General features: G+C 44.9%; 1 protein-coding gene across 6 annotated transcripts in view; it reads left to right on the forward strand.

The window, feature by feature from the left end:
* Positions 1 to 26,124, forward strand: part of CFAP251 (cilia and flagella associated protein 251) — an 86,176-nt gene that overhangs the window by 18,175 nt on the left and 41,877 nt on the right. For 5 of the 6 annotated variants that reach the window (XM_008957741.5, XM_003832350.6, XM_055096268.2 and 2 more), the window contains exons 6-13: positions 6,518 to 6,629; positions 6,879 to 6,959; positions 12,984 to 13,061; positions 15,480 to 15,530; positions 18,136 to 18,350; positions 21,088 to 21,282; positions 22,293 to 22,543; positions 22,884 to 23,035. In XM_008957741.5, the coding sequence (XP_008955989.1) occupies positions 6,518 to 6,629; positions 6,879 to 6,959; positions 12,984 to 13,061; positions 15,480 to 15,530; positions 18,136 to 18,350; positions 21,088 to 21,282; positions 22,293 to 22,543; positions 22,884 to 23,035 (1,135 nt within the window). Of the gene's footprint in view, positions 1 to 1,103; positions 1,134 to 6,517; positions 6,630 to 6,878; positions 6,960 to 12,983; positions 13,062 to 15,479; positions 15,531 to 18,135; positions 18,351 to 21,087; positions 21,283 to 22,292; positions 22,544 to 22,883; positions 23,036 to 26,124 lie in introns of all 6 variants that reach the window. The other variant, XM_055096267.2, reaches the window with a different exon arrangement.

Consider the following 26,124-nt stretch of genomic DNA (forward strand, 5'->3'; position numbering starts at 1 on the left):
AGTGTGGTCTGCAGGCTGAGCTCATCTGTCAGCCGGTCCTGGGCTATGTTGAACAGAAAGTACAGAAAATGAGAGGGGGCCTATGGGAACTTCTATAGCAATTTGTTCTTGCTATGGTATTTTTATTTTGTGAAAGTATTTGACCTGGGCCGGGCGCAGTGGCTCATGCACTTTGGGAGCCTCCCAGCACTTTGGGAGGCTGAGGCAGGAGGATCACTTGAGGCCAGGAGTGGGCAACATAGTGAGACTCTGTCTCTACAAAAAATTAAAAGTTAGCCACATGTGGTGGTGCATGCCTGTAGTCCCAGCTACTCGGGAGGCTGAGGCGGGAAGATGGCTTGAGCTTAGGCGTTTGAGGCTGCAGTGAGCCATGATCGTGCCATTGCACTCCTGCCAGGGTGACAGAGCAAAACCCTGTCTCAAGAAAAAAAATATTTATTGGTCTGCAAAGGAATAAAGTTTTTAAAAATATCTTTCACCACAGATAGTTTTCAAAGTGCTGGGCAAGATGATGCCTAGGCAGTTGGGGGATACTGTGGGGCTGAGCACGCCACCTTGTGTGACAGCCCTCAAGCAGGAGGCCGTCTTATCTGCCGAGGACATTGGGAATGGGGCTGGTAGTTTGGGCTGTGGGATGTGACATGGTATAATCAATGAGAATGCAGTAGAGGTCCACCAAATGAAGGGAAGGAGCTGTAGGGTTTCAGGGAGGGGCCTGGTTGGGGACAAAAAGCATGAGCCTGCAGCAGATGGTGGGTGGGTGGTGATGCTTGTCCAGCCGTGCTGGGCAGGGTGGGAATAAGAACAGGGAATGTGACTGGTGGTGGCTTGCCTGGGTAGGATAATTGGAAGGGGAGAAGGGGAGGGGCCCAGGGGAATTCAGAGTGACATGAAAGAGCAGGTGGCAGGAGGCAGGTGTGAGTGTGGGCTCTGGCGTCCACCTGGGCTTCCATGCCCAGTCAGCCGTGGTCTGCTGTGTGACTTGGAGGCCCAGAGAAGAAAGTGACTTTCCCATTTGTGAAAAAAGAATAATGATGTATACTGTTTTTTACTTTCCTTGGGCTGCTGTAACAAATTACCTCAAACGATTTACTCTCTTGCAGTTCTGGAGGCCAGAAGTCTGAAACCAAGGTGTCGGCAGTGTTGGCTGCTTCTGGGGGCTGTGAGGGAGAATCTGTCCCAGGCCTCTCCCCTTGCTTCTGCTGGCTGCGGGTGACCCTTGGTGTCTTTGGCTTGTGGACGCATCCCTCCAATCTCTGCCTCCATCTTCCCATGACATTCCCACCATGCATCCATCTGTGTCTTCTTGAGGACACTGGGCATTAGATTTGGGGCCCACCCCAGTCCAGCACAACCTCATCTTAACTAACTATGTCCACAAAGGACCTGTGTCCAAATAAGGTCATATTCTGAGGTTCTAGGTGGGCCTGAGTTTTGAGGGACCACTTAGCCCATTAAACCCAGTGCACAGGATGTTGTGAGGATCACTAGAGCGCAGCACCAGGCCATGATAGAGGATCCTAGATGGGTTTTCTTTCTTAACTCCTGGCCTGAGGCAGAGAGCAGTCAGATTCACTGACAAGATTGTTAGGGCCTGGTTAGGTAGGTGGGTGGGGAGGGAAGAGTTCAACAAGTGAGTCCAGATGCACGAGGAGGTTAGGAAGAAGTTACGTTGAATGTTCTAGAGTGGGGGACACAGGAACTGCTCTCCCACAGGTGACCAGTGACCTCCAGGGGCTCTCATTACCCAACCCTGATCCTGATCTGACTTGACTTCTCTGTGGCATCTAACACGTCATTTCCTGTGGCTTCTCTGATCTCACATCCCTACAATACATGGCCTTTGTGTCTGGCTTCTTTCACTTAGCATCGTGCTTGAAGGTTCATCCGTGGTGTGGCACGTGTCCTTTCTATGGCGGAATCACAGTACATTGTATGGATAGATCAAACAATGTATGGTCTTTCATCTGGTTTTTTGTTTTGTTTTTGTTTTTGTTTTTGTGAGACAGGGTCTCACTCTATCACCCAGGCGGGAGTGCAGTGGTGTGATCATGGCTCACTGCAGCCTTGGCCTCCCAGGCTCAAGTGATCCTCCCACCTCAGCTTCCTGAGTAGTTGGGACCATGGGTACATGCCACTGAGCCTGGCTAATTTTTTTTTTTCTGGTAGAGACAGGGTCCTGCTATGTTGCCCAAGCTGGTCTCGAACTCCTAGGCACAAGTGATCCGTCTGCCTTGGCCTCCCAAAGTACTGGGATTACAACTGTGAGCCACTGTGCCCAGCCTCATCTGTTGTTGTTGTTGTTGTTATTATTATTTTCGAGACAGGGTCTCGCTCTGTTGCCCAGGCTAGAGTGCGGTGGCACAATCTCAGCTCACTGCAACTTCTACCTCCTGGGCTCAGATGATCCTCCCATCTCAGCCTCCCAAGTAGCTGGGACCACAAGTGTACACCACCACACCCAGCTAATTTTTTTGTATTTTTTTTTAATAGATATGGGGTTTCACCATGTTACTCAGGCTGGTCTCGAATTCCTGGGCTCAAGTGATCCACCTGACTCAGCCTCCCAAAGTGCTGGGATTACAGGCGTGAGCCACCATGCCCGGCTCATCTGTTTAATTTGTAAAAAAAGATTTTAGTACATTTTAATAGAAAACTCTTAAATTTAATGAAAACCAGGCCGGGCATGGTGGCTCACGCCTGTAATCCCAGCACTTTGGGAGGCCGAGGCGGGTGGATCACTTGAGGTCAGGCGTTCGAGACCAGCCTGGCCAACATGGTGAAACCCCGTCTCTACAAAAATACAAAATACAAAAAATTAGTCGGGCATAATGGTGCACGCCTGTAATCCCACCTACTCGGAAGGCTGAGACAGAATCGCTTGAACCCAGGCAGCAGAGGTTGCAGTGAGCCGAGATCGTGCCATTGTACTCCAGCCTGGGCGACAGAGCGAGAATTCATCTAAAAAAAAAAAAAATTAATGAAAACTGATACATTTTCATGGAAAGCACTGGCTGCCATCTCCGATCTTAGTCTTCTTTCTAGAGGTAATCAATTTGGTGTGTTTCCTTCCAAAACATTTGCTTTTGTTTTGAACACACGTATATGGATATCTTCATGTAGCTTGTCTCCACAACATTGTTGGTGTGATGTTTTCCCAAACAAATCTGATTGTGTTGCCACCCTGATTAAAACCCTTTAGAGACTGTCCATTGTCAAATCAACTTATGCTACAGGGGACACGCACCCTGCATTAGGGCCCTGCAGACACTTCCCCCAGAAAGTGAAATGCCCGCTGCCTGCACCCGTAGCCGTCTGCGGCTGCTACACGCTCTCAGCTGCAAGTACTGGCACATCCAACTTAACCACAAGGGAAGGGTATTATCTCATGCAGTAGAAGCCTGCAGTCGGCCGGCAGAAGGGTCAGAGTCCTTCAGGTGTGTCTCATCTCTGAAGCCTTTGCTGACCAACACCTTCACCAGACAGAGCTGCCCCGTTATGATGTGGAGCCACTGTTTTTTCCTTATTTGTGAAACTCTCTCTCTACTAGACATGAAGCAACTTGAGGGCAGTGATTTTTTTTTTTTAATTTCACAGTAAAGCATATCTGTGATTAATAATGCAAATGCTATGTTAATATGAATTTTATGATATCCCAAGTGATTACTTTGGGACCCAGAAAAGATTATTCAGAGGCTGTTTTGGTTTTAGGATTAATATTCATTTTATTAGTGATAAATTAAAAACCGTAGTTCTTCCTCCAGTTTTTCGCTCAGCTTAAAAATCTTACTCTGTTTATAAATCTAGCATATTTTTGCAATCACCTTTGAAGAGGCTTTGATTAATGTTTGGCCCCACTTACAAATTTGGTTATTAACTCCTTTTAAACATGTAAAACTGCATTTCAATATTTAAGAGATTTAGTTTCCTTACGTTTTTTAGTAGTCTGATTAACAAACAAATCCTTCATGGTACTTAAGTAATTACAGCAAATCTAGTAAATTAGACATAAATATGGTAAATCTTAAGTTTCCTTAAGTGTTCTAATATTGTTTATAAACCTATTACGATTTTAATTTAAAATCACAAGTCTAAATCAACTATATATTTTAAATTAGCATCACAGATCTAATCTGTTAGCAACTCTGGTATGTCAAATTCACTTAAACATTACAAATTCCTTAAAAATGAACAAATTCCCTTATCACAAATATGTTAATAATGCAGGTCTGACTGACTTCATCTTCTCTATATTCAATTCCAAGTATCTCCAGGGATAAGATACATTTTCTCACTAAGGACTTCACTGTGTTATTTCCAATCATTTTGGAATTGCCTTCCCAGGTGAATTTCTGGGGCTGCTTCTCAGTAGGATGAAGTTTCTCCAGTGACAGAGAACCAGAGAAGTCCTCAGCTGGGACACAGACTTGATACCAGCCAGTTGGGACCCTAGTGTGACATACAGAGATGCTGAGGCCTGTTTATCTTCACTGTATCTAGGACTCCATAAACAAACAAACAAACAAACAAAAAAGAACCATGTGACCCGCATTCCTGGTTTAAGTCTTGCTACCACCTACTTTTCATTCCAGTGGGAATCAGCAGACCTCCCCCAACCCAACCATTACAGCTTCCATCTTCGCTTCCACTGCTTCTGTGCTTTGGCTGTCTTAGATACTTGCATGTCATCTAATTCTGGGTATTTCAAGGCTGTGTTGGAATCATACAGCTCTAAGGTCTTGTCAGTAACACAGTATGGAAATGTAAGAGCAAAAAATAAAAGTTCCTCCTCACCCAAACCCCATCTTCAGAGGAACCATTGCTTACAGTTTGGAGTCTATTCCTCCAGAGTTTTTTCAATACATACACACGCACACACACACACATGATTAGGATGATGCGATTGTTTTGCAGTGTGCTTTTTTCACAAATTTTGGTCACTTTCCCAATCTACCTCATTCTTTTTGAAGGCAGCAAAGTTTTTATTTTTATTTCTATTTTTAATTTTTATGTCTTTATTTTTTTTTGAGATGGAGTTTCACTTTTGTTCCCCGGCTGGAGTGCAATGGTGTAATCTCGGCTCACTGCAAACTCCGCCTCCTGGGTTCAAGTGATTCTCCTACCTCAGCTTCCTGAGTAGCTGGGATTATAGTTGCCTACCACCATACCTGGCTAATTTTTTGTATTTTTAGTAGAGACAGGGTTTCACCATGTTGGCCAGGCTGGTCTCGAACTCCTGACCTCAGGTGATCCACCTGCCTTGGCCTCCCAAAGTGCTGGAATTACAGGTGTGAGCCACCACGCTGGCCTTTTTTTTTTTTTTTTTTTTTTTTTTGAGGCAAGATCTTGCTTTATCACCCAGGCTGGAGTGCGGTGGCGTGATCTTGGCTCACTGCAGCCTCAACCTCCTGGACTCAAGCGATACTCCCACCTCAGCCTCCCAAGTAGTTGGGCCCACAGGCACGTGCCACCACACCTGGCTAATTTTTCTATTTTTGGTAGAGATAGGGTTTTGCCATGTTGTCCAGGCTGATCTCGAACTCCTTAGCTCAAGCAATCCACCTTCCTCAGCCTCCCAAAGTGCTGGGATTACCAGTATGCAACACTGTGCCCAGCCTAGTTTCTTATCATATGGTTATGCTATAATATCTTTTTAAATAATTCATGTATGGTAAATTAAGGGACATTTGTGTTGTTTGATTTTTGCTATTAGAGCAGTACCATGATGACTGTGAATTTTCATTGACCTTTGTTTACTTTTTCCATGATTTCCCTAGGAAAAAGTCGTAAGGGTGGAGTTACTGGGCTGTAGGGTGTATGCATTGAAGGTTTTGATAGATACAGCCAAACTGCTTCTAGAAAAGTGCTGCTCCTTTGCATTCCCACCTGTGTAGGAGAGTGCCCGATTCCCTGAGAGCTGGGACGTTGTCCTAGTCATCTTTTCATATTTACATCCTTCCTGCCAGGCACAACCTGGCACAGAATCAGTGCCTGGTACCTAGTGAATGAGAACCTAGAGCTTGTGAAGAGGGCAAACAGCAGGCCCATTGCCTTGAGTTAGGCTTGACTATTATTGTTGTTGAGGTTAAATTCGCATAACATAAAACTGACCATTTTAAAGCATACGGTTTGGTGACATTTAATACATTTACACTCTTATACAACCATCATCTCTATCCAGTTCCAAAACATTTTCACCGCCCCAGAAGGACACCCTGCATCCATTATCTGTCTCTGTGGGTTTGCCTATTCCGGCCGTTTCATATGAGTGGACTCATACACCACGCGCCTTTCGTGCCTGGCTTCTTTCACTCAGCATCGCTTCCGACGCTCATCCATGTCATAGCATGCGTCAGTGCTTCATTCCCTTTTATGACTCAGAAAGATTCCACTGTATGGATAGACCACATTTTGTTCTGTTTTGGAGAGGTTTGGGCTGAGCTCAGACCTGCCCTGGGACTCTCTGGGAAGCCAGGGAGACCTCAGCAAGTGTCGCCCCCCTTGTCCTGTTTTGCAGTATTCCTGTGCACACAATATTTGACAGCTGCCCTGAAGGGAATGGCATCATGGCCATGGCCATGACCCACGACGCCAAGTATCTGGCAACCATCTCAGATGCTGAAGTCCAGGTAAAGGCCCTGGCCCTTTGGGTCAGCATCAGCGAGCTGGCCGACCTGTGCAGCGTGTCCCCATGGGCAGCTCTGTTCAGGCTGGGCTGTGTGATGTCTGTGATATTCTCAAAAGACCAGACTCCACAGCACAGAGTCTGGGCCTCTGTCCTTAGTTACTTGAAGTTTTGGGGTCACCACAAGAGGTGTAAGTTACTTCAGCAGACTTCACAGACCTTCTCATGCCCCTCTCTCTACTGTCACCTACAGAAGGTATGCATCTGGAAGTGGACTTTGGCAGTGGAAACGCCAGCATGCACTCTCGAACTCCCCACAGAGTACGGTGTTCAGGTGAGTTCAATTGGAGCCTGTAAACATCAACCTGAAGTTATACAGGTGCAAGGCCAGGCTGGGCGTGGTGGCTCACACCTGTAATCCCAGAACTTTGGGAGGCTGAGGTAGGTTATCACTTGAGGTCAGGAGTTCAAGGCTAGCCTGGCCAACACAGTGAAACCCTGTCTCTACTAAAAATACAAAAATTCCCTGGGTGTGGTGGCGCATGCCTATAGTCCCAGCTACTTGGAAGACTGAGGCATGAGAATTGCTTGAACCTGGGAGGCAGAGGTTGCAGTGAGCCGAGACTGCGCCACTGCACTCCAGCCTGGGTGACAAAGTGAGACTCTGTCTCAAAAAAACAAAAACAAAGTTCTACAAATGCCAGGCCAAAACCTACTTTTTGTTTCAGTAGAGTTGTGTTATGTTGCAGTAGAGTGTTTTTGTTTGTTTGTTTTGTTTTTGTTTTTGTTTTGAGACAGAGTTTCGCTCTTGTTGCCCAGGTTGGAGTCTGGAGTGCAATGGCACGATCTCGGCTCAACACAACCTCTGCCTCCCAGGTTCAAGCGATTCTCCTGCCTTAGCCTCCCAAGTAGCTGGGATTACAGGCACGCGCCACCACGCCTGGCTAATTTTGTATTTTTTTTAGTAGAGACGGGTTTTCTCCATGTTGGTCAGGCTGGTCTTGAACTCCCGACCTCAGGTGATCTCCCCACCTTGGCCTCCCAAAATGTTGGGATTACAGGCATGAGCCACTGCACCTGGCCTCAGTAGAGCTTTTAAAACCCTTTCATTTCCTGATCTTGTTTTACTTGAATATAATAGCTAATATTTTTGAAGCACTTATGTTCCAGAGTCTGCTAAATTCTTTACTTACATTATCTCACATAATCCATGCAAACATGCTAGCAAAAAAGATATTAATATCTGTGGAATACTACCATTAATTATTAAATAATTTGTCTAAAATCACCCACCTGGCAGTCTTTCTTATTCTAGAAGAGTGCTCTTAACTACTTCAAACCTTGTAAAACTAACTCTGAGGAGTATAGGGAAGTTATCATTATTGCTCCCAAGTTGCATGAGGTGACTTGCCAAGGACACCCAGAAAGTTTCTATCAGGTCTCCTTATTTCCTGAGTCACTGCTCCCTGCTTTTGTGACTTGTCTCGTTCATCCTTGCATGCTTCATTTGTCATACATTTATTGAGTACCTGTTCTGTGCCAGGCACTGTGGTAAGTACATGCCTGACTTGCAGGATCTAAAATCCAAACAGAGGGTTTGGGTGACTAGACTTAGCCAGGGAAATATGGTTATGCAGCCATATGTCCATCTTCTTTCCTTTCCCCCCAACATTCCTCTTGCTCCTAAAAAATTTTTTCTTTCTCCTTAAGGTTGTGTTAACACAGTAGCCACCAACCATATGTGGCTATTTAGGATGGATTTTTCTATTGCTGCAAAAAACACCATTGGGGTTTTGATAGCGATAGTGTTGAATCTGTAGATCACTTTGGATGGTATCATCATCTTCACAGTGTTGTCTTCCAATCCATGAGCATGGGATGCCTTGCCGTTTATTTATGTCTTCTTTAATTTCTTTCAGGGGTGTTTTGTAATTTCCAGAGTTCAAGTCTTCACCTCCTGGTTAAATTTATTCCTAAGGATTTTGTGGTTTTTTGATGCTATTATAAATGGATTTGTTTTCTTAATTTCTGTTTTAGATTGTTCATTGCTAGTGTATAAAAAGGCAGCTAATTTTTGTGTGTTGATTTTGTACCTTGCAACCTTGCTGAGTACACATGGTGATTTAAATTTAAAATGATTAAAATGAAAAAAAATCTTTTTTGAGACAGGGTCTCACTGCTGTCCAGTCTGGAGAGCAGTGGCGCGATCTCAGCTCACTGCAGCCTCTGCCTCCTGAGCTCAAGCAGTCCTCCTACCTTAGCCTCCTGAGTAGCTGGGACTACAGGTGCACACTATCATGCCCAGCTAATTTTTAAATTTTTTTCAGAGACAGAGTTTTGCCATGTTGGCCAGGCTGGTCTCCAACTCCTAGGCTCAAGCCATCCACCCGCCTCAGCCTCCCAAAGTGTTGGGATTACAGGCGTGAGCCACCACACCTGGCCCTCTTCTTCTTTTTGCTATGCTTTCTTCTTGGGTATTGTCATCTATTCCCAAGGCTATTTACTTCCAAGACATATCCTGAAATCTTTCCTCTCCTTTCCACCTCTGTTGCTACCATCCTAGTCCAGGCCACAGTCACCTCTACCTGCATTATCTGGCCCGCTGGTCTCTCTGTGTTCACTCTTGCTTCACTCTCTAACAGTCTTCCCACAGCAGTCAGACTGTTTTTTGTTGTTGTTGTTGTTTTGTTTTGTTTTGTTTTCTTTTTTTTTGAGATGGAGTCTCATTCTGTTGCCCAGGCTGGAGTGCGGTGGCACGATCTTGGCTCACTGCAACCTCTGCCTCCTGGGTTCAAGCGATTCTCCTGCCTCAACCTCCTGGGTAGCTGGGACTACAGGCACGTGCCACCATGCCTGGCTAATTTTTTGTATTTTTAGTACAGATGGGGTTTCACCATGTTAGCCAGGATGGTCTCCATCTCCTGACCTCATGATCCGCCCACCTTGGCCTCCCAAAGTGCTGGGATTACAGGTATAAGCCACCGTGCCTGGCCAGAGTGTTATTTTTATTTTTCATGTTTGTTTATTTATTTATTTATTTATTTATTTTTGAGACAGAGTCTTGCTCTGTCACCCAGGCTGGAGTGCAGTGGTGCAATCTTGGCTCACCGCAAGCTTTGCCTCCTGGGTTCACGCCATTCTCCTGCCTCAATCACCTGAGTAGCTGGGACTACAGGCGCCCACCACCACGCCCGGCTAATTTTTTTGTATTTTTAATAGAGACGGAGTTTCACCGTGTTAGCCAGGATGGTCTCAATCTCCTGACCTTGTGATCTGTCTGCCTTGGCCTCCCAAAGTGCTGGGATTACAGGCGTGAGCCACCATGCCTGGCCATATTTTTAAATAATTAAAATATTACGTCACTCCTGTACTTAAAATCCTTCAGTAACTTCTCATTGTCCTCAGAATAACATTAAAATTCCATGACATGTGGCCTCCAAGGTGTGATCTGATCCCTCCATCCATCTCCTAATGTCTACCATCCTGATTATTGTTTATCAGTTTGCATTTTCCAGAATTTCATGTATACTAAATGGACTCTGTTTGCAGAGAGCTTTGGTTTCTTCCACTCAGTTTTGTTGTTGCACGTATCAGTAGTGTATTCCTTTTTATTGTTGAATAGTAGTGCATTGAATAGGTGTGTAACTGTTTATTAATTCACTGTTAATGGACATTGGGTTGTTTCCTGGTTGTGGCTATTGAAAATAAAGCTGCTGTGAATGTTCATGGACAAGTCTTTATTTTTGAAGGAGATTTTCCTGTGGTATAGAATTCTAGAGTGGTAGTATTTTCTTTCAGCAGTTCATATCTTCAAGGATGTGATTCTGTTGTCTTCTGGTTCTACCATTTCTGTTGAAAAGTCAGCTGTCGATCCCTATTTTGAATGTTGTGTGTCTCTCTCCTTGGCCCCCAGCTGCTTTTACAGATTTTTCCCTTGGTTTTCAGCAGGGTTTTTGTTTTGTTTTGTTTTGTTCTGTTTTTGAGACAGGGTCTCACTCCATCACCTAGGCTGAAGTGCAGTGGCACAGTCACTGCTCATTGCAGCCTTGACCTCTTAGGCTCAAGTGATTTTCCCACCTCAGCCTCCCAGGTGGCACCATCACACCTGGCTAATTTTTTTTTTTTTTAGAGATGGGGTCTTGATGTGTTGCCCAGGCTGGTCCCAAACTCCTGGGTTCAAGTGACCTTCCCACCTCAGTCTCCCAAGGTGCAGGGATTATAGGCGTGAGCCACTGCTGCACCAGCCCCAGCAGCTTTTCAATGATGTGTCTATGTGGAAGTGGGTATGTTGTTGATTTTTGTAAAGCTTATCCTTTAGGATTTCTTGAACCTGAGATGTTATATCTCTTCTCAGTTTTGGAAAATTCTCAGCCATTACCTCTTTACACATTTCTTCTGCCACATTCTTTCTTTATTCTCCTTCTGGGGCTCCAATTACATATACGTTAGACCTTTTCTGGTCTTGTCCCACTGGTCTTTTATTTTCTTTTATGTATTTTCTATCCTTTCATCTGTTTCTGCTTCAGTCTGAATGTTTTCTACTATAATTTGTCTTCCTTTCCTGCTGACTAGTTCTTTCTTTGGCTATATCTAAATTTTTGTTAAACTGTCTATTAAGCATTTTAAATCATTTTTTCAGGTCTAGAATTTCCATTTGATTCTTTTTTAAGTAGAGCTATCTGCTGAGATTCCCCATCTTGTCCTCTACTTCCTGCATGTTAATCCTGTGATTGTCTAATAACCCCAATGCTCGGATCTCCTGTGGCTTCTTTCTGCTGATTGCTTTTTCCCCTTGGTTTTCAGTCATTTGGATGGGTCTTTTTTCTTTTCTTTTCTTTTCTTTTTTTTGAGATGGGGTCTTGCTCTGTTGCCCAGGCTGGTCTTGAACTCCTGGCCTCAAGCGATCCTCCTGCCTCAGCCTTGCAAAGTTCTGGGATTCCAGGCATACACCACAGCGCCTGGCCTGGATGTATCTCTTTAATATGCCCGGCTATTTTTTACTGAATGCCTGATGTTGTGTTTTTTAAAGTGTAGAAATAAATTTGAGGCTTGAGATGACTTCGTCCAAAGAAGACTGACTTCTGCTCCTTAAAGGCACTTAGCAGAGTGGTCAGCTTAATCTAATCAGAGCTTGAGGTCGTTTGAGGCTGATTTTCAGGCTTTGTGAAGTCTGCCTCATGCACTTGCTTTTGCCAGTTCCTTACCCTACCCAGGCTTTTGTGCTGTTCTGATATGAATTCTCAAACACTGGCATTAGTAGTTTACACCCCTGTGGTATGTAACATTCATAAAATGTTCAGAAAATGATAGGTAAGGAATAGGCTTGGAGACGGGGTGGAAATGGCAGAAATGGAACTTAAAAAGCTTTTCTCCAGCCTGTCCCTCAATGCTGTCTTCTGCAGCCCTTCTCCCCAGGCTGTAGCCACCCACCTCCCATGCACATTTCAAACACATACCCCATGGCTCCCCAGGAAGAGCTTGCTTTGTTGTTCTTGCTGTGGCTGTTTGGTTTCTGTATTTAAAACTTTCCCTCACTTCCATAGTTTCTGCAGGGTTGGTTTTTGGGAAGGGAGCCAGCAGCCCATGCTATTCACCATCTTGGCAGGAATTAGAATCCCCTTCCAATATCTTGCATTCATTCCAAGATATTGTGTGGCCCTGTCAAATTTAGAAATGTATACGCAGCAGTCTTTATCTAAAAGGATACAGAATAAAGGTTATTGGTGAATACTGGTTTACTTTTGCTTGTTCCAATTTATTTTATTATTATTATTGTTATTATTTTAAATTGACCACTATCAGAAAAGCTTGTTATAGCCAGGCGCAGTGGCCCACACCTGTAATCCCAGCACTTTGGGAGGCTGAGGCAGGTGGATTGCTTGAGGTAGGGTTCAAAACCAGCCTGGCCAACATGGTGAAACCCCGTCTCTACTAAAAATATAAAAATTAGCTGGGTGTGGGGGCACATGCTGGTAGTCCCAACTACTCAGGAGGCTGAGGCAGGAGAATTACTTGAACCCAGGAGATAGAGGCTGCAGTGAGCTGAGATGGCGCCACTGCACTCCAGCCTAGGCGACAGAGCGAGACTCTGGCTCAAAAAAAAAAAAAGAAAAGCTTATTCTAATTTATAGATGATGAATTATAATAGATCAAACTGGAAAGGGAACATATTTGACACTGTTTATTTTAATCACCAGTATTTAAATGATATTCCTATTTTTTTTACCAAATGCCGTATCTTTTCTGTTTTATATTCCTACTCATTTGTTTTAATTAAAATTATTATTTAATTTTAACATTCAGCTTAACCAGAAACAGAAAATTTATCATTAATGTATTTTCATACTTTATATTTCAGAACTACGTTACTTTTAACCCAACAAATAATAAAGAATTGGTGAGCAATAGTAAAACACGGGCAATATATTATGCATGGGTAAGTAGAAATATTTTGATTTGTTTTAAATGTGGGTAGAAGTATGTGTTCATTCTTTGAGTACAAATGTTTCAGTAATGTAACAATATAGTATCTCTACTTAGGAAGCAATGAATATATATTAAAATGTTTTTATTTAACTACAGTATTTAGTCCTATTAGAAATTAGCATATTAAATCAAAAGCAAATAATTCAATTTTATTTATTAAATTTTATTGAGGTAATGAGGCAAATGTTTATTTGAATTTATTTAACAAGACTAAAATACAAGTTTTATGGTTTTTTTGGAGATGAGGTCTCGCTATGTTGCCCAGGCTGGCCTCAAATTCCTGGGCTCAAGTGATCTTCCTGCTTAATCAAGTAGCTGGGATTAGAGGGGTGAGCCGGCCACACCTGGCTCTAAAATACAGCAGGTTTTTTTTTTTTTTTTTTTTGAGACCTTGGTCTTTTTTCCCTTTTAGAAAGGAATTAGCAAACAGATTAGTGATACATATACTGACACAGGGCAAAATCATGAGAATAAAAAACACTGAGGCTGAGCACAATGGCTCATGACTGTACTTCCAGCACCATGGGAGGCCAAGGCAGGAGGATCACTTGAGGCCAGGAGTTTAAGACTAGCCTGAGCAACATAACAAGACCTCATCTCTACAAAAAATTATTTTAAAAAATTTAACAGTGCATGGTGATGCATGCCTGTAGTCCCAGCTGCTCAGAAGGCTGAGGCTGGAGGATTGCTTGAGCCCAGGAGTTTGAGACTGCAGTGAGCTGTGATGGTGATGGTGCCACTGCACTATAGCCTGGGCAACAGAGTGAGACTCTGTCTCAACAAAACAAAACACAACAAAACAAAAAACGTTTCAAGTTAAACATGGAATAGCTATGTGACTCAGCAATTCCAAGGTAAGATGTAAAAGAATTGAAAAGAAGCATTCAAACAAATACTTCTACACAAATGTTCACAGCAGCAGCAGCAGCACTATTTGTAATAACCAAAAGGTAGAAACAAGCCAAGTGTTCATCAACTGATGAGTAGGTAAACAAAATGTGGTCTATCCATACAATGGAATGTTATTGTATGAAGTACTGATACATGCTGTGACATGGATCAGCCTTGAAAGTATGATGCTAAATGAAAGACACCAGACACGAAAGTCACATGTTGTATGATGTCATTTCTATGGAATGTCCAGCATAGGCAAGTCCACAGATACAGAGTAAACTGGTGGTTTTCAAGGCCTGGGGAGAGACGGAGTGGCTGCTTAATGGGTAGGAGATTTCCTTTTGGGGTTATGAAAATGTCTTGGATCTAGATGGTTGCTCAGCATTGTGAATGTATGAAACACCGCTGAATTGCACACTTTAACATGGTTATGATTAATTTTATGTTAAGTGGATTTTACCTCAATAAAAAATTGTAAAGCAAAACCAAAACACATTGAGTCACTGATTGTGAGTGATAGTCATTATTTAAGATATTTATTATAGCTTTATCTTATTTTATTTTTGAGATGGGGTCTTACTCTGTCATCCAGGCTGCAGTGCAGTGGTGCGATCTCAGCTCACTGCAACCTCTGCCTCTCAGGTTCAAGCAATTCTCCTGCCTCACCTTCCTGGGTAGCTGGGATTACAAGAACCTGCCACCACACCTGGCTAATTTTTGTATTTTTAGTAGAGATGGGGTTTCTCCATGTTGGCCAGGCTGGTCTCAAACTCCTAACCTCAAGTGATCTGCCTGCCTCAGCCTCCCAAAGTGCTGGGATTATAGGCGTGAGCTACCGTGCCCAGCCGATTGTGACTTTACATAGTACTTAATGCAAATTCAAATTCTCTATTAATAAGGCTTTAAAACTTTAATAAATACCTTAAGGTCGGCCACGGTGGCTCATGCCTGTAATCCCAACACTTTGGGAGGCTGAGGTGGGCGGATCACCTGAGGTCAGGAGTTCGAGACCAGCCTGGCCAACATGGCAAAACCCCATCTCTACTAAAAAAAAAAAAAAAAAAAAAAATTAGCTGGGCATGGTAGTGCACTCCTGTAATCCCAGCTACTCAGGAGGCTGAGGCAGGAGAATTGCTTGAACCCGGGAGGCGGAGTTTGCCGTGAGCTGAGATCGCGCCACTGCACTCCAGGCTGGGCGATAGATGTGTTTCTGTTTGAAGACACCTTATTTAATATAGAACTCCGTCTCAAGAAAAAAGTCATAATCATTTGTGGCATTTTTTATATTTTTTATGTATTTGCTTTTCTTTCAGAATGTTTTTAGATATTTCCCAAGGCAGCAAGTTCTCTTACCTGTAGAAACTGCAAATTTCTGACCTTGTTTAGATGTATTTGTTTTGCTTTTATTATTAATGCAGTTCTTCCTTTGGAAACTGGGTCTTTTTGAATAGTGATTATTTTTTCCTCTTATCAGTATGAAGAGAGGGATACACTGGCTCACAGTGCCCCAGTTTTAACTGAAAAAGTGAGTATGCCTATTGCATTTTTGTCCATCAGATTTTGTGGAGAATAAATATTTATGTGCAAGCTTAGCTGCTTCGGGCTACTCTTTGTACATCTTGATATTAAGCTACTGGGAAATAATTTGAAAAATTTTACTTGGGTCCTGTATACATATTGAATTGTCAGTTGAAAATAATGTAAGTATTGTTAAAAATACATTTTTTTTTTTTTTTGAGACAGAGTCTTGCTCTGTCGCCCAGGCTGGCGTGCAGTGGCGTGATCTTGGCTCACTGCAAGCTCTGCCTCCCGGGTTCACGCCATTCTTCTGCCTCAGCCTCCCGAGTAGCTGGGACTACAGGCGCCCGCCACCACGCCCAGCTAATTTTTTGTATTTTTTTTTAGTAGAGACGGGGTTTCACTGTGTTAGCCAGGATGGTCTCGATCTCCTGACCTCATGATCCACCCGCCTCAGCCTCCCAAAGTGCTGGGATTACAGGCGTGAGCCACTGCACCTGACCCTAATAAAATGTTATAAAAAGAGTTATTGCTGTGAGAAAATATAAAAACGTGATGGCTTTTAGAATGTGTATGTGCATATTGACAAGGAATGAAAGTTGTGCGGGTACAGTGGCTCTCATCTGTAATCCCAACACTTTGGGAGACTGAGGTGAGAGGATCACTTGAGCTCAGGAGTTTGAGACCAGCCTGGGCAACACAGGCTAGACTTTGTTTCTACTAAAAAAAAAAAAAAAAAAAAAAAAAATTGCCAGTCAGGGTGGTATGAGCCTGTGGTCCCAGCTACTCGGGAGGCTGAGAGGCTGAGGTAGGAGGATCACTTGAGCCCAGGTGGTCAAGGCTACAGTGAGCTGTGTTGGTGCCACTGCATTCCAGCCTGGGCAACAGAACAAGACCCTGTATAAAAAAAAAAAAAAAAGAATGAAACAGTGTAAGTAGAGTCGTTGAACATGAGTGGATCCCTTATAAAGCTGCTCAGTTTCAGAATAATACATGATATTAGGTATTTAGATGTTTGAGAGCCAATAAGAGGGAGGTGAACCAGATGTTGAGAAAACATTTTATCTTGCCTGCTTACCGCAAGCTCTTGTGTCTGAGGTGGAACTTGAGTCGTCTCCTGTAGCATTTTCTGCATTTGCTGCCCATGTAACCTGCTCTCAGGGAGCACCTGATGATGAGTTTTGTGCATACTTGCTTCTCTCTCGGTATGATTTGTAGAAATTTATTTAAGAGGGCATGCCAAAAGACAAAAACAAAAAATAAAAAGTTGAGATGGATGGGCACAATGAGATTATTCTGTCTGCAGACTTGTTTTTCATAAATGAAAGTACTAAAAAATACCATCAGTTCTCATTATTGTTGGTAGTTATGTTATATAAAGTCTCTGTAAACACCAAATTAGCAGATTCTTAACTATTGCTCTTAAGGGAAATATAGGGGTAGGTTTCTGTGAGCCTCTGGTCACATTTTCACCAACTGATCAATACATAAGCTTGTTTTATGTGTATTTCTATTTAAAGACACTTTATTTAATATATAACATTGATTCATTAACATTGAGCTCATGGCCAACAGCACTATAACTCATGACTTGAACAAAACTCATCTAACCTACATATTTTCTCCATAAAGCACATCACAGCATTCTTTTGCTTAGGAACACTAGACAGCACTTCAGCACTATGTTTCAGGGTCAATTTAAATACTAAAATCACCAAGAAAAATGCAAACAACCAAAAATGCAAACAACATGGCACTAAATAGACCATGAAAAGGACACTTGTTTATAGTCAGAGCTGAGACAAGAAGGCAGAGCATTGCCCTGCCTGCCCTTAACTGGAAATGTGCATGTTGAGTGAGTAAAATTATTTGTCACACTGCACATGCACTTCTGCAAATGACCGTGAGAGTGCTGCAAGTATTGATTTTGGGATTACAAATCAATTCTTAAAGTAGGTAAATTTGCAAATACAGAATCCACAAATAATGAGCCATTTGAAATGATAAAAATGATAAAAATGTATTGAAATAGTGCTGCTCTTAGAAAGAACTTGGTGCTCTTGCTTGACTAATTATTATTTTACTATTCCTCTTGTGTTCAAGTCAGAAGAGGTAAACCTTAGGATCTTCTCTGTATTATTAGAGAATCGGGCAGCATAGAGAATAGGGCATTTCTATGTACAGTGCTTAAATATTTTCTACTGATGGGAAAATACCTTATGATCAAAGGAGGCTGGGATAATTATTTTATGCTATTTTATAACCAGAGCATGCTTTGACTCACAACAGGCATTAGTTTCTTCAGCAGTCTCTGAAACCTCCGTAAGAGAAGTTTAACAGGTATAAACAGTGATTAACCACTCTTTTGTTTGCGTTAAACAAACAATGTAATTGAACAGAGTACATAACCCTTCACTTGCTCTTAGCAAACTTCCAGAGGTTCAGAACTGCCTGGACCATGGCAATTCATGGGAGACGGTTTTAGTGATTGTTTTCTTTTTCTTTCTCTTTTTCTCACTATATTTCAGCATAGCATTATAAAATATCGTGTTGATAAATGCTTTGTTTTATATTTATTACCAACAGTAACTATAACCTTTCTTTTGAAACAGACCTTCAACAAGCTTGTGGGAAAGTTTAGCCAGTCCATCTTTCACTTGAATTTAACACAAATACTCTCAGCCACAATGGAAGGGAAGCTGGTTGTCTGGGACATACACCGCCCACCCTCATCTGCCTCCACCTTTTTGGGCTTTCCCTATATCAAGCCTTGTAAATTGGTTCATTTGCAGAAAGAGGGTATCACGGTACTCACCACAATTGATAGGTAATTTTAACTTAATTAAAAGATAACTATGGATAATTATAAAAATATTTAAAAATTGTTATGGGAGGTTGGGCACAGTGGCTTACACCTCTAATTTCAGTTCTTTGGGAGGCTGAGGTGGGAGGATCACATGAGGCCAGAAGTTCAAGACCAGCCTGGGCAACATAGTGAGACCCTATCTCTACCAAAAAACAAAGAGAGAGAGATGGGAGGATTGCTTGAGCCCAGGAGTTCGAGGCTGCAATGAGCTATCATTGCCACTGTGCTCCAGACTGGGTGTTAGAGTGAGACCCTCCTGTCTTAAAAAAAAAAAAAAAAAAAAAAAAAACCTCTTTTGGATGTATATGCATATTTTGTATATGCATAAAGTATTCTGGGGAGAATCATAATGAACTGGGAACATTGGTTGCCTCTGAGGAAAAGAACTGAGAACTAAGATCAGGGATGGGGGTGGATTTACTTCTTTTTATAGTTCCATTTATACTAATTGGATTTTTTAAAAAAATCATGAGCATGCATTATGTTTAAAAAATCCCTTTGTGTCGATGAAACAAAAAGGAACTAGATTTTTTCTTCTGTGCTAATTGGATGGATTTTGCACCCAACATTTTACATGCATTAAATGTAAGAAAATAATTTGAATAGCTGTATTATTTTTGTCTGATTACAAGATAACATTTACAGCTGGGAGCGGTGGCTCACGCCTGTAATCCCAGCATTTTGGGAGGCTGAGGCGGGTGGCCTCAGGAGTTTGAGACCAGCCTGGCCAACATGGTGAAACCCTGTCTCTACTAAAAATACAAAAATTAGGCAGGTGTGGTGGTGTGCGGCTGTAATCCCAGCATCTTGGGAAGCTGAGGCATGAGAATCACTTGAACCCAGGAGGCAGAGGTTGCAGTGAGCCAAGATCTCACCACTGCACTCCAGTCTGGGCGACAGAGCGAGACTCGGTCTCAAAACAAAACAAAAATAATATTTACCTATTGTGAGAAGATCAAATGCATCAAAACTCTGTCTTAATTAAGACAGAGTTCTCATTTCAGCTGAGTCCCTTCCTTGCTGAGTGACCTTGAGCAAGGAACTTAACCTTGTTGAGCCTCTATTTCTTTATCTGTAAAATGGGCATAACAGTACTATTTCTCTCAGAGTGGTTTTATGAGGATTTCACGAGATATGGATGCACATGCTTGGTGCAGGGGAACCCTAGGTAAATGGTGGCCATCGTCAGTGTGTGAGAGAAGTTCCCGAAGGTGTGGAGAAAACTGCCTAGTGATGGGGACCCTGCCCATGTGGTTAGAGTCGCTGGGCCATCTGCTTTCAAAACGCCCATTTGCTTCCATTCGCCTTTCTTTCGATGCAGGGGAACAATGAGGTCTTGACATGGTTTTACAAAGAGAAATGCAAATTGTCACCCTCACTCAGTGGAGCGAGAAGATAGGAGAACTGCAGTTGGCCATGCAATCAACCTTTAATCGGTTGGGGTTTAGGATCCAGTGAAGACCAGGCCTGGGTTCTCCAAGTTAATAAAACCCGGTCAGGACCTGGGAGTCCAAGAAGGAAAAGGTCTCTGGAAATACTTGGTCAGTATTGCTGCTTCTGTCCAGCAGAGGGCAGTGACAGATGTTCAAGGCAATTAGCCCACCTGCCTTGCTTATTAATCAGAAACCTCATTTAACCACTCTGCATATGTAAGAGAAAAATCCTCCCCATCTGCCCCCCGTGATTAGAATTATGTCAAAGTCTTTTTTAAAAAGCCCATTTGGGATGGATCCAAGGACTGGAAATGAAAGCCATTTTGTCACGTGGCACTGCCTTCTGCCGTGATGACTGGACAGGGCTTTATGATCACACTAACAGTAGTGCCTTTCTGTAAAGTGGCTAGTGTCCCATTGCCAGCCTGCATGATTTCGGAGGGCTGGTGAAGCGATTCTCTCCATTGTCATCTGTAGTTATATGGGGAGTGTAAATCCTTGTCCACCGCCATTGCGTATGGCTGATCTTGGAGGGCAGGGAAGAACTAGCAGAGAGCATGGACTTTGCTTTAGATATACCTGGGTTCCTTGCATAGTCAAGCCACATGGCCCCGATAAAATTGCCAGGTATAAGTATGTCCCATGCAATATATGGGATGTACTTACACTAAATTTTTTGTTTGTCTGTCTGTTTTGTTTTTTGAGACGGAGTTTTGCGCTTGTCACCCAGGCTGGAGTGCAATGATGCAATCTCGGCTCACTGCAAGCTCCGCCTTCCATGTTCAAGTGATTCTCCTGCCTCAGCTTCCCGAGTAGCTGGGATTACAGGTGCACACCACCACACCTGACTAATTTTTGTATTTTTAGTAGAGGCGGGGTTTCACCATGTTGGCCAGACTGGTCTCGAACTCCTGACCTCAGGTGATCCACCCGACTCGGCCTCCCAAAGTGCTGGGACTACAGACATGAGCCACCACACCCAGCTACACTAAATTTTTTTAATGCAAATTTTCAAATGTAACTGGGTATCTGTATTGTTATCTGCTAAATCTGGCAACACAATGCCCTGAGCAAATTTCTTAACTCTCTGAAAGTTAGTTTCCTAGATGTAAATTGGGATAACAGTAAAATCATTCTCTTTGGGCAGTATTAAATTAAGTTTTTGCAATGCCCCAGAATCCAGAGCCTGACATATAATTAGGTATTATATAGATGCTACTTGTTATTATTGCTATTTGCAAAACTGATGTTATTCTCCATTTCAGCTACATTGTCACAGGTGACATTAAGGGGAACATTAAGTTCTATGATCACACCCTGTCTATTGTTAACTGGTACAGTCACTTGAAACTGGGCGCCATAAGAACTCTGTCCTTTTCAAAGACCCCAGCAACTCCTCCTACTGAAAAATCAAACTATCCTCCTGACTGCACTTTAAAAGGTGACCTTTTTGTCTTAAGGTAAGTTGTTAATGAATCTAGTCATTAGAATGGTTGAAAAATGATCACTGTCTTCTTTAGTTTGCATACAGTGGGAGGTTCGTGTTGTTCCTGGGATATCTCCCTGGCTGATTGTGATAACCATTGGATCATTTAAAAAATTAATGAAACATAAGGCTGGGCGTGGTGGCTCACGCCTGTAATCCCAGCACTTTGGGAGGCCAAGGCGGGTGGATCACGAGGTCAGGAGATCGAGACCATCCTGGCTAACATGGTGAAACCCCGTCTCTATTAAAAATACAAAAAATTAGCCGGGCGTGGTGACGGGTGCCTGTAGTCCCAGCTACTTGGGAGGCTGAGGCAGGAGAATGGCGTGAACCCGGGAGACGGAGCTTGCAGTGAGCTGAGATAGCGCCACTCTACTCCAGCCTGGGCGACAGAGCGAGACTCTGTCTCAAAAAAAAAAAAAAAAAAAAAAAAAAATTAATGAAACATGACTTTAATATTAAGACTCTTTAGTAACTGGAAGCTGGAAAGTCCTGATCCCTGATCTCTCACCTCTGTTGAGTCTGGAGTCTTTTGCTGCAGGTTGATCTCTTTTCTCTAAGCTGAGCTTGTCCTAGCCACTGCGGTTAAAGGCACTGGATAATTAATAGCCATAACATTTCAAGACCGAATTATCTGTGAGTCTGCTTAATTACCCTTGCAGTAGTTACAGGCACATCTGTATGTGTGCACCAAACTCCATATTTGCATACACAAATGAATATTTGCATGTGCAGATTAGCTAATTGTACAACTGACTGTCCATCTGCATACTTAATGACTCAATTTACATGGAGAAAAGTGGGCTTTTTCACTTGCAAATGGAGGCTGTTGGGTATTGGTGGTATATTTTTGGAAATGTTGGGTTAATAATGTCACTAAATTACAGACGACAGAGGCGTTTTATGTGCAATTAGAAGCAGAATAGCTGGCATGCCCCATTCCCTGCAAACACTGATATTGTTTGGTCTCTCCTTGGCAAACAGGAATTTTATCATTGGAACATCTGATGCCGCGGTGTACCACTTAACAACAGATGGGACCAAACTTGAGAAGTTATTTGTAGAGCCCAAGGATGCCATTTGTGCCATCTCCTGCCACCCATATCAACCCCTCATTGCCATCGGGAGCATCTGTGGGATGATCAAAGTGTGGAATTATGAAAACAAACAATATCTTTTCAGCAGGGTTTTTGAGAAGGGGCTTGGAGTCCAGAGTCTGACCTACAACCCGGAAGGTATTTTCATCTTATCAGCCTACCATCGGTTCCACATGGACAGCCCTGAAAGGGATGGATGCACCTGGGCTGGCATAGCTCCAGGAAGTCTCCCCGACTCCAGCCCCCAGCAGGCTGGATGAGGCGCCTTCTCTCCGGGGCTCCCGCGGTGTTCTGGGCCTATCTGTGCGTCTCTGCGCGCTCACCCCAGGAGATCACGCGTTTCGGTTCATTTCTCCGCACGGGAGCTTTGTTGTGTTAGTTGCTGTCTTCTCCGCACCCAGAACAAAGCCTGGCACAGACTCAACATCTCTTGAATGAATGTAATCCTTTTCCATCGTTCTCTGGCTTGTCATTTCAGGAGCCCTTCTTGGAGCTGGCTTTACAGAGGGGACAGTTTACATTCTTGATGCAATGTCTTTAGAAAATGAAAGCCCAGAGCCTTTCAAATATTCCAGAACCAGTGTGACTCATATAAGCTTTTCCCATGACTCCCAGTATATGGCAACTGCTGTAAGTATTTTCATGGACAACCCATCCAGTGGCTTAGCAATTTTATTTGAAACCAAAAGAGGCCAGACATAGTAGCTAACACCTGTAATCCCAATGATTTGGGAGGCCGAGGTGGGAGGATCATTGGAGGACAGGAATTCAAGACCAGCCTAGGAAACACAGCAGGACCCCACTGCTACAAAAACATTTTTTAAAAATTAGCCAGGCCTTGTGGCACACATCTGTAGCCCCAGTTATCCAGGAGGCTGAGGCGGGAGGACCCCTGCGGGCCAGGAGTTTGAGGTTACAGTGAGCTATAAGGCAGGTATGTTGGTCTGCCTTTATGTTGGGAGGGAAAAGCAGTGGTCTTCGCTAAACTCCTGTCCCTTTAGGCGCTCTCCATCCCCACACTGGTGCGGCCACTCCTCCGGTTTGTGTACACAACGCTTCTGAAGCCAAAGCCGTCTCAGCATACTGTGGGTGCACACAGTCCAGCCTCTGTGTCCCCTCAGGCCAGGCTCTCCCACTCTAACTGGGTTCACTTGCAGCCTTCATACCTTTCAAAAACACATAGCTTTTTTATTGTATGTAGCTGGACAAAGAAAAGGAAGGACAAAGGCACAAAGAGTCAGGCTTTTGGCTTTCCACAGACAGCGAGGGGGCACCTGGAAAGGAGTGTAAAACCATAGTTTCACGTTCATACTTTCTTCCCCGCTACCTTTTCAGTTTTCTGCTTTTAACTTTAATTTTCTTATCTGTAAAATGGGCATTAGGCCAGGTGTAGCTTATACCTGTAATCCCAGCACTTTGGGAGGTCGAGGCAGTCAGATTGCTTGAGGCAGGAGTTCGAGACCAGCCTGGGCAACATGGTGAGACCCCCATCTCTACAAAAACTAATGAAAAAAAACTAGCCAGGTATGGTGGCGTGTGCCTGTAGTCCTAGCTGCTTAGGAGGCTGAGGCTGGAGGATCTTTTGAGCCCAGGAGACTGAGACTGCAGTGAGCCGTGATCAGGCCACTGCACTCTAGCCTGGGCAACAGATCAAGACTCTTGTCTCAAAAAAAACCCAAAAAAACTAAACTAAAACTAAAATGGATATTGTTTTACTACTTGCTTGAATAGACTAAGATTATTTTTGAAGAAAATATTCTTTTTTTTTTTTATAATTTGGTTATCATTTTTTTTTTTAATTTATTTTTTTATTGATAATTCTTGGGTGTTTCTCACAGAGGGGGATTTGGCAGGGTCATGGGACAATCGTGGAGGGAAGGTCAGCAGACAAACAAGTGAACAAAGGTCTCTGGTTTTCCTAGGCAGAGGACCCTGCGGCCTTCCGCAGTGTTTGTGTCCCTGGTTACTTGAGATTAGGGAGTGGTAATGACTCTTAACGAGCATGCTGCCTTCAAGCATCTGTTTAACAAAGCACATCTTGCACCGCCCTTAATCCATTTAACCCTGAGTGGACATAGCACATGTTTCAGAGAGCACACACAGGGTTGGGGGTAAGGTCACAGATCAACGGGATCCCAAGGCAGAAGAATTTTTCTTAGTACAGAACAAAATGAAAAGTCTCCCATGTCTACTTCTTTCTACACAGACACGGCAACCATCCGATTTCTCAATCTTTTCCCCACCTTTCCCGCCTTTCTATTCCACAAAGCCGCCATTGTCATCATGGCCCGTTCTCAATGAGCTGTTGGGCACACCTCCCAGACGGGGTGGTGGCCAGGCAGAGGGGCTCCTCACTTCCCAGTAGGGGTGGCCGGGCAGAGGCGCCCCTCACCTCCCGGACGGGGCGGCTGGCCGGGCAGGGGGCTGACCCCCCCACCTCCCTCCCAGACGGGGCGGCTGGCCGGGCGGGGGGCTGACCCCCCCACCTCCCTCCCGGACGGGGCAGCTGGCTGGGCAGAGGGGCTCCTCACTTCCCAGTAGGGGCGGCCGGGCAGAGGCGCCCCTCACCTCCCGGACGGGGCGGCTGGCCGGGCGGGGGGCTGACCCCCCCCACCTGCCTCCCAGACGGGGCGGCTGGCCGGGCGGGGAGCTGACCCCCCCACCTCCCTCCCGGACGGGGCGGCTGGCCGGGCAGAGGGGCTCCTCACTTCCCAGTAGGGGCGGCCGGGCAGAGGTGCCCCTCACCTCCCAGACGGGGCGGCTGGCCGGGCGGGGGGCTGACCCCCCCACCTCCCTCCCGGACGGGGCGGCTGGCCGGGCGGGGGGCTGACCCCCCCACCTCCCTCCTGGATGGGGCAGCTGGCTGGGCAGAGGGGCTCCTCACTTCCCAGTAGGGGCGGCCAGGCAGAGGCGCCCCTCACCTCCTGGCCGGGGCGGCTGGCCAGGTGGGGGGCTGACCCCCCCACCTCCGTCCCGGACGGGGCAGCTGGCCGGGTGGGGGGCTGACCCCCCCACCTCCCTCCCGGACGGGGCGGCTGGCCGGGCGGGGGGCTGATCCCCCCACCTCCCTCCTGGACGGGGCGGCTGGCCAGGCAGAGGGGCTCCTCACTTCCCAGTAGGGGCGGCCGGGCAGAGGGTCTCCTCACTTCTCAGATGGGGCGGCCGGGTAGAGACGCTCCTCACCTCCCAGACGGGGTCGCGGCCGGGCAGAGGCGCTCCTCACATCCCAGATGGGGCGGCGGGGCAGAGGTGCTCCCCACATCTCAGATGATGGGCAGCCGGGCAGAGACGCTCCTCACTTCCTAGACGTGATGGCGGCCGGGAAGAGGCGCTCCTCACTTCCTAGATGGGATGGCGGCCAGGCGGAGATGCTCCTCACTTTCCAGACTGGGCAGCCAGGCAGAGGGGCTCCCCACATCCCAGACGATGGGTGGCCAGGCAGAGACACTCCTCACCTCCCAGACGGGGTGGCGGCCGGGCAGAGGCTGCAATCTCGGCACTTTGGGAGGCCAAGGCAGGCGGCTGGGAGGTGGAGGTTGTAGCGAGCCGAGATCCCACCACTGCACTCCAGCCTGGGCACCATTGAGCACTGAGTGAAGGAGACTCCGTCTGCAATCCCGGCACCTCGGGAGGCCGAGGCTGGCGGATCACTCGCGGTTAGGGGCTGGGGACCGGCCCGGCCAACACAGCGAAACCCCGTCTCCACCAAAACCAGTCAG

This window comes from Pan paniscus, chromosome 10 (assembly GCF_029289425.2).
Source record: "Pan paniscus chromosome 10, NHGRI_mPanPan1-v2.0_pri, whole genome shotgun sequence".
NCBI classification, from domain to species: Eukaryota; Metazoa; Chordata; class Mammalia; order Primates; family Hominidae; genus Pan; species Pan paniscus.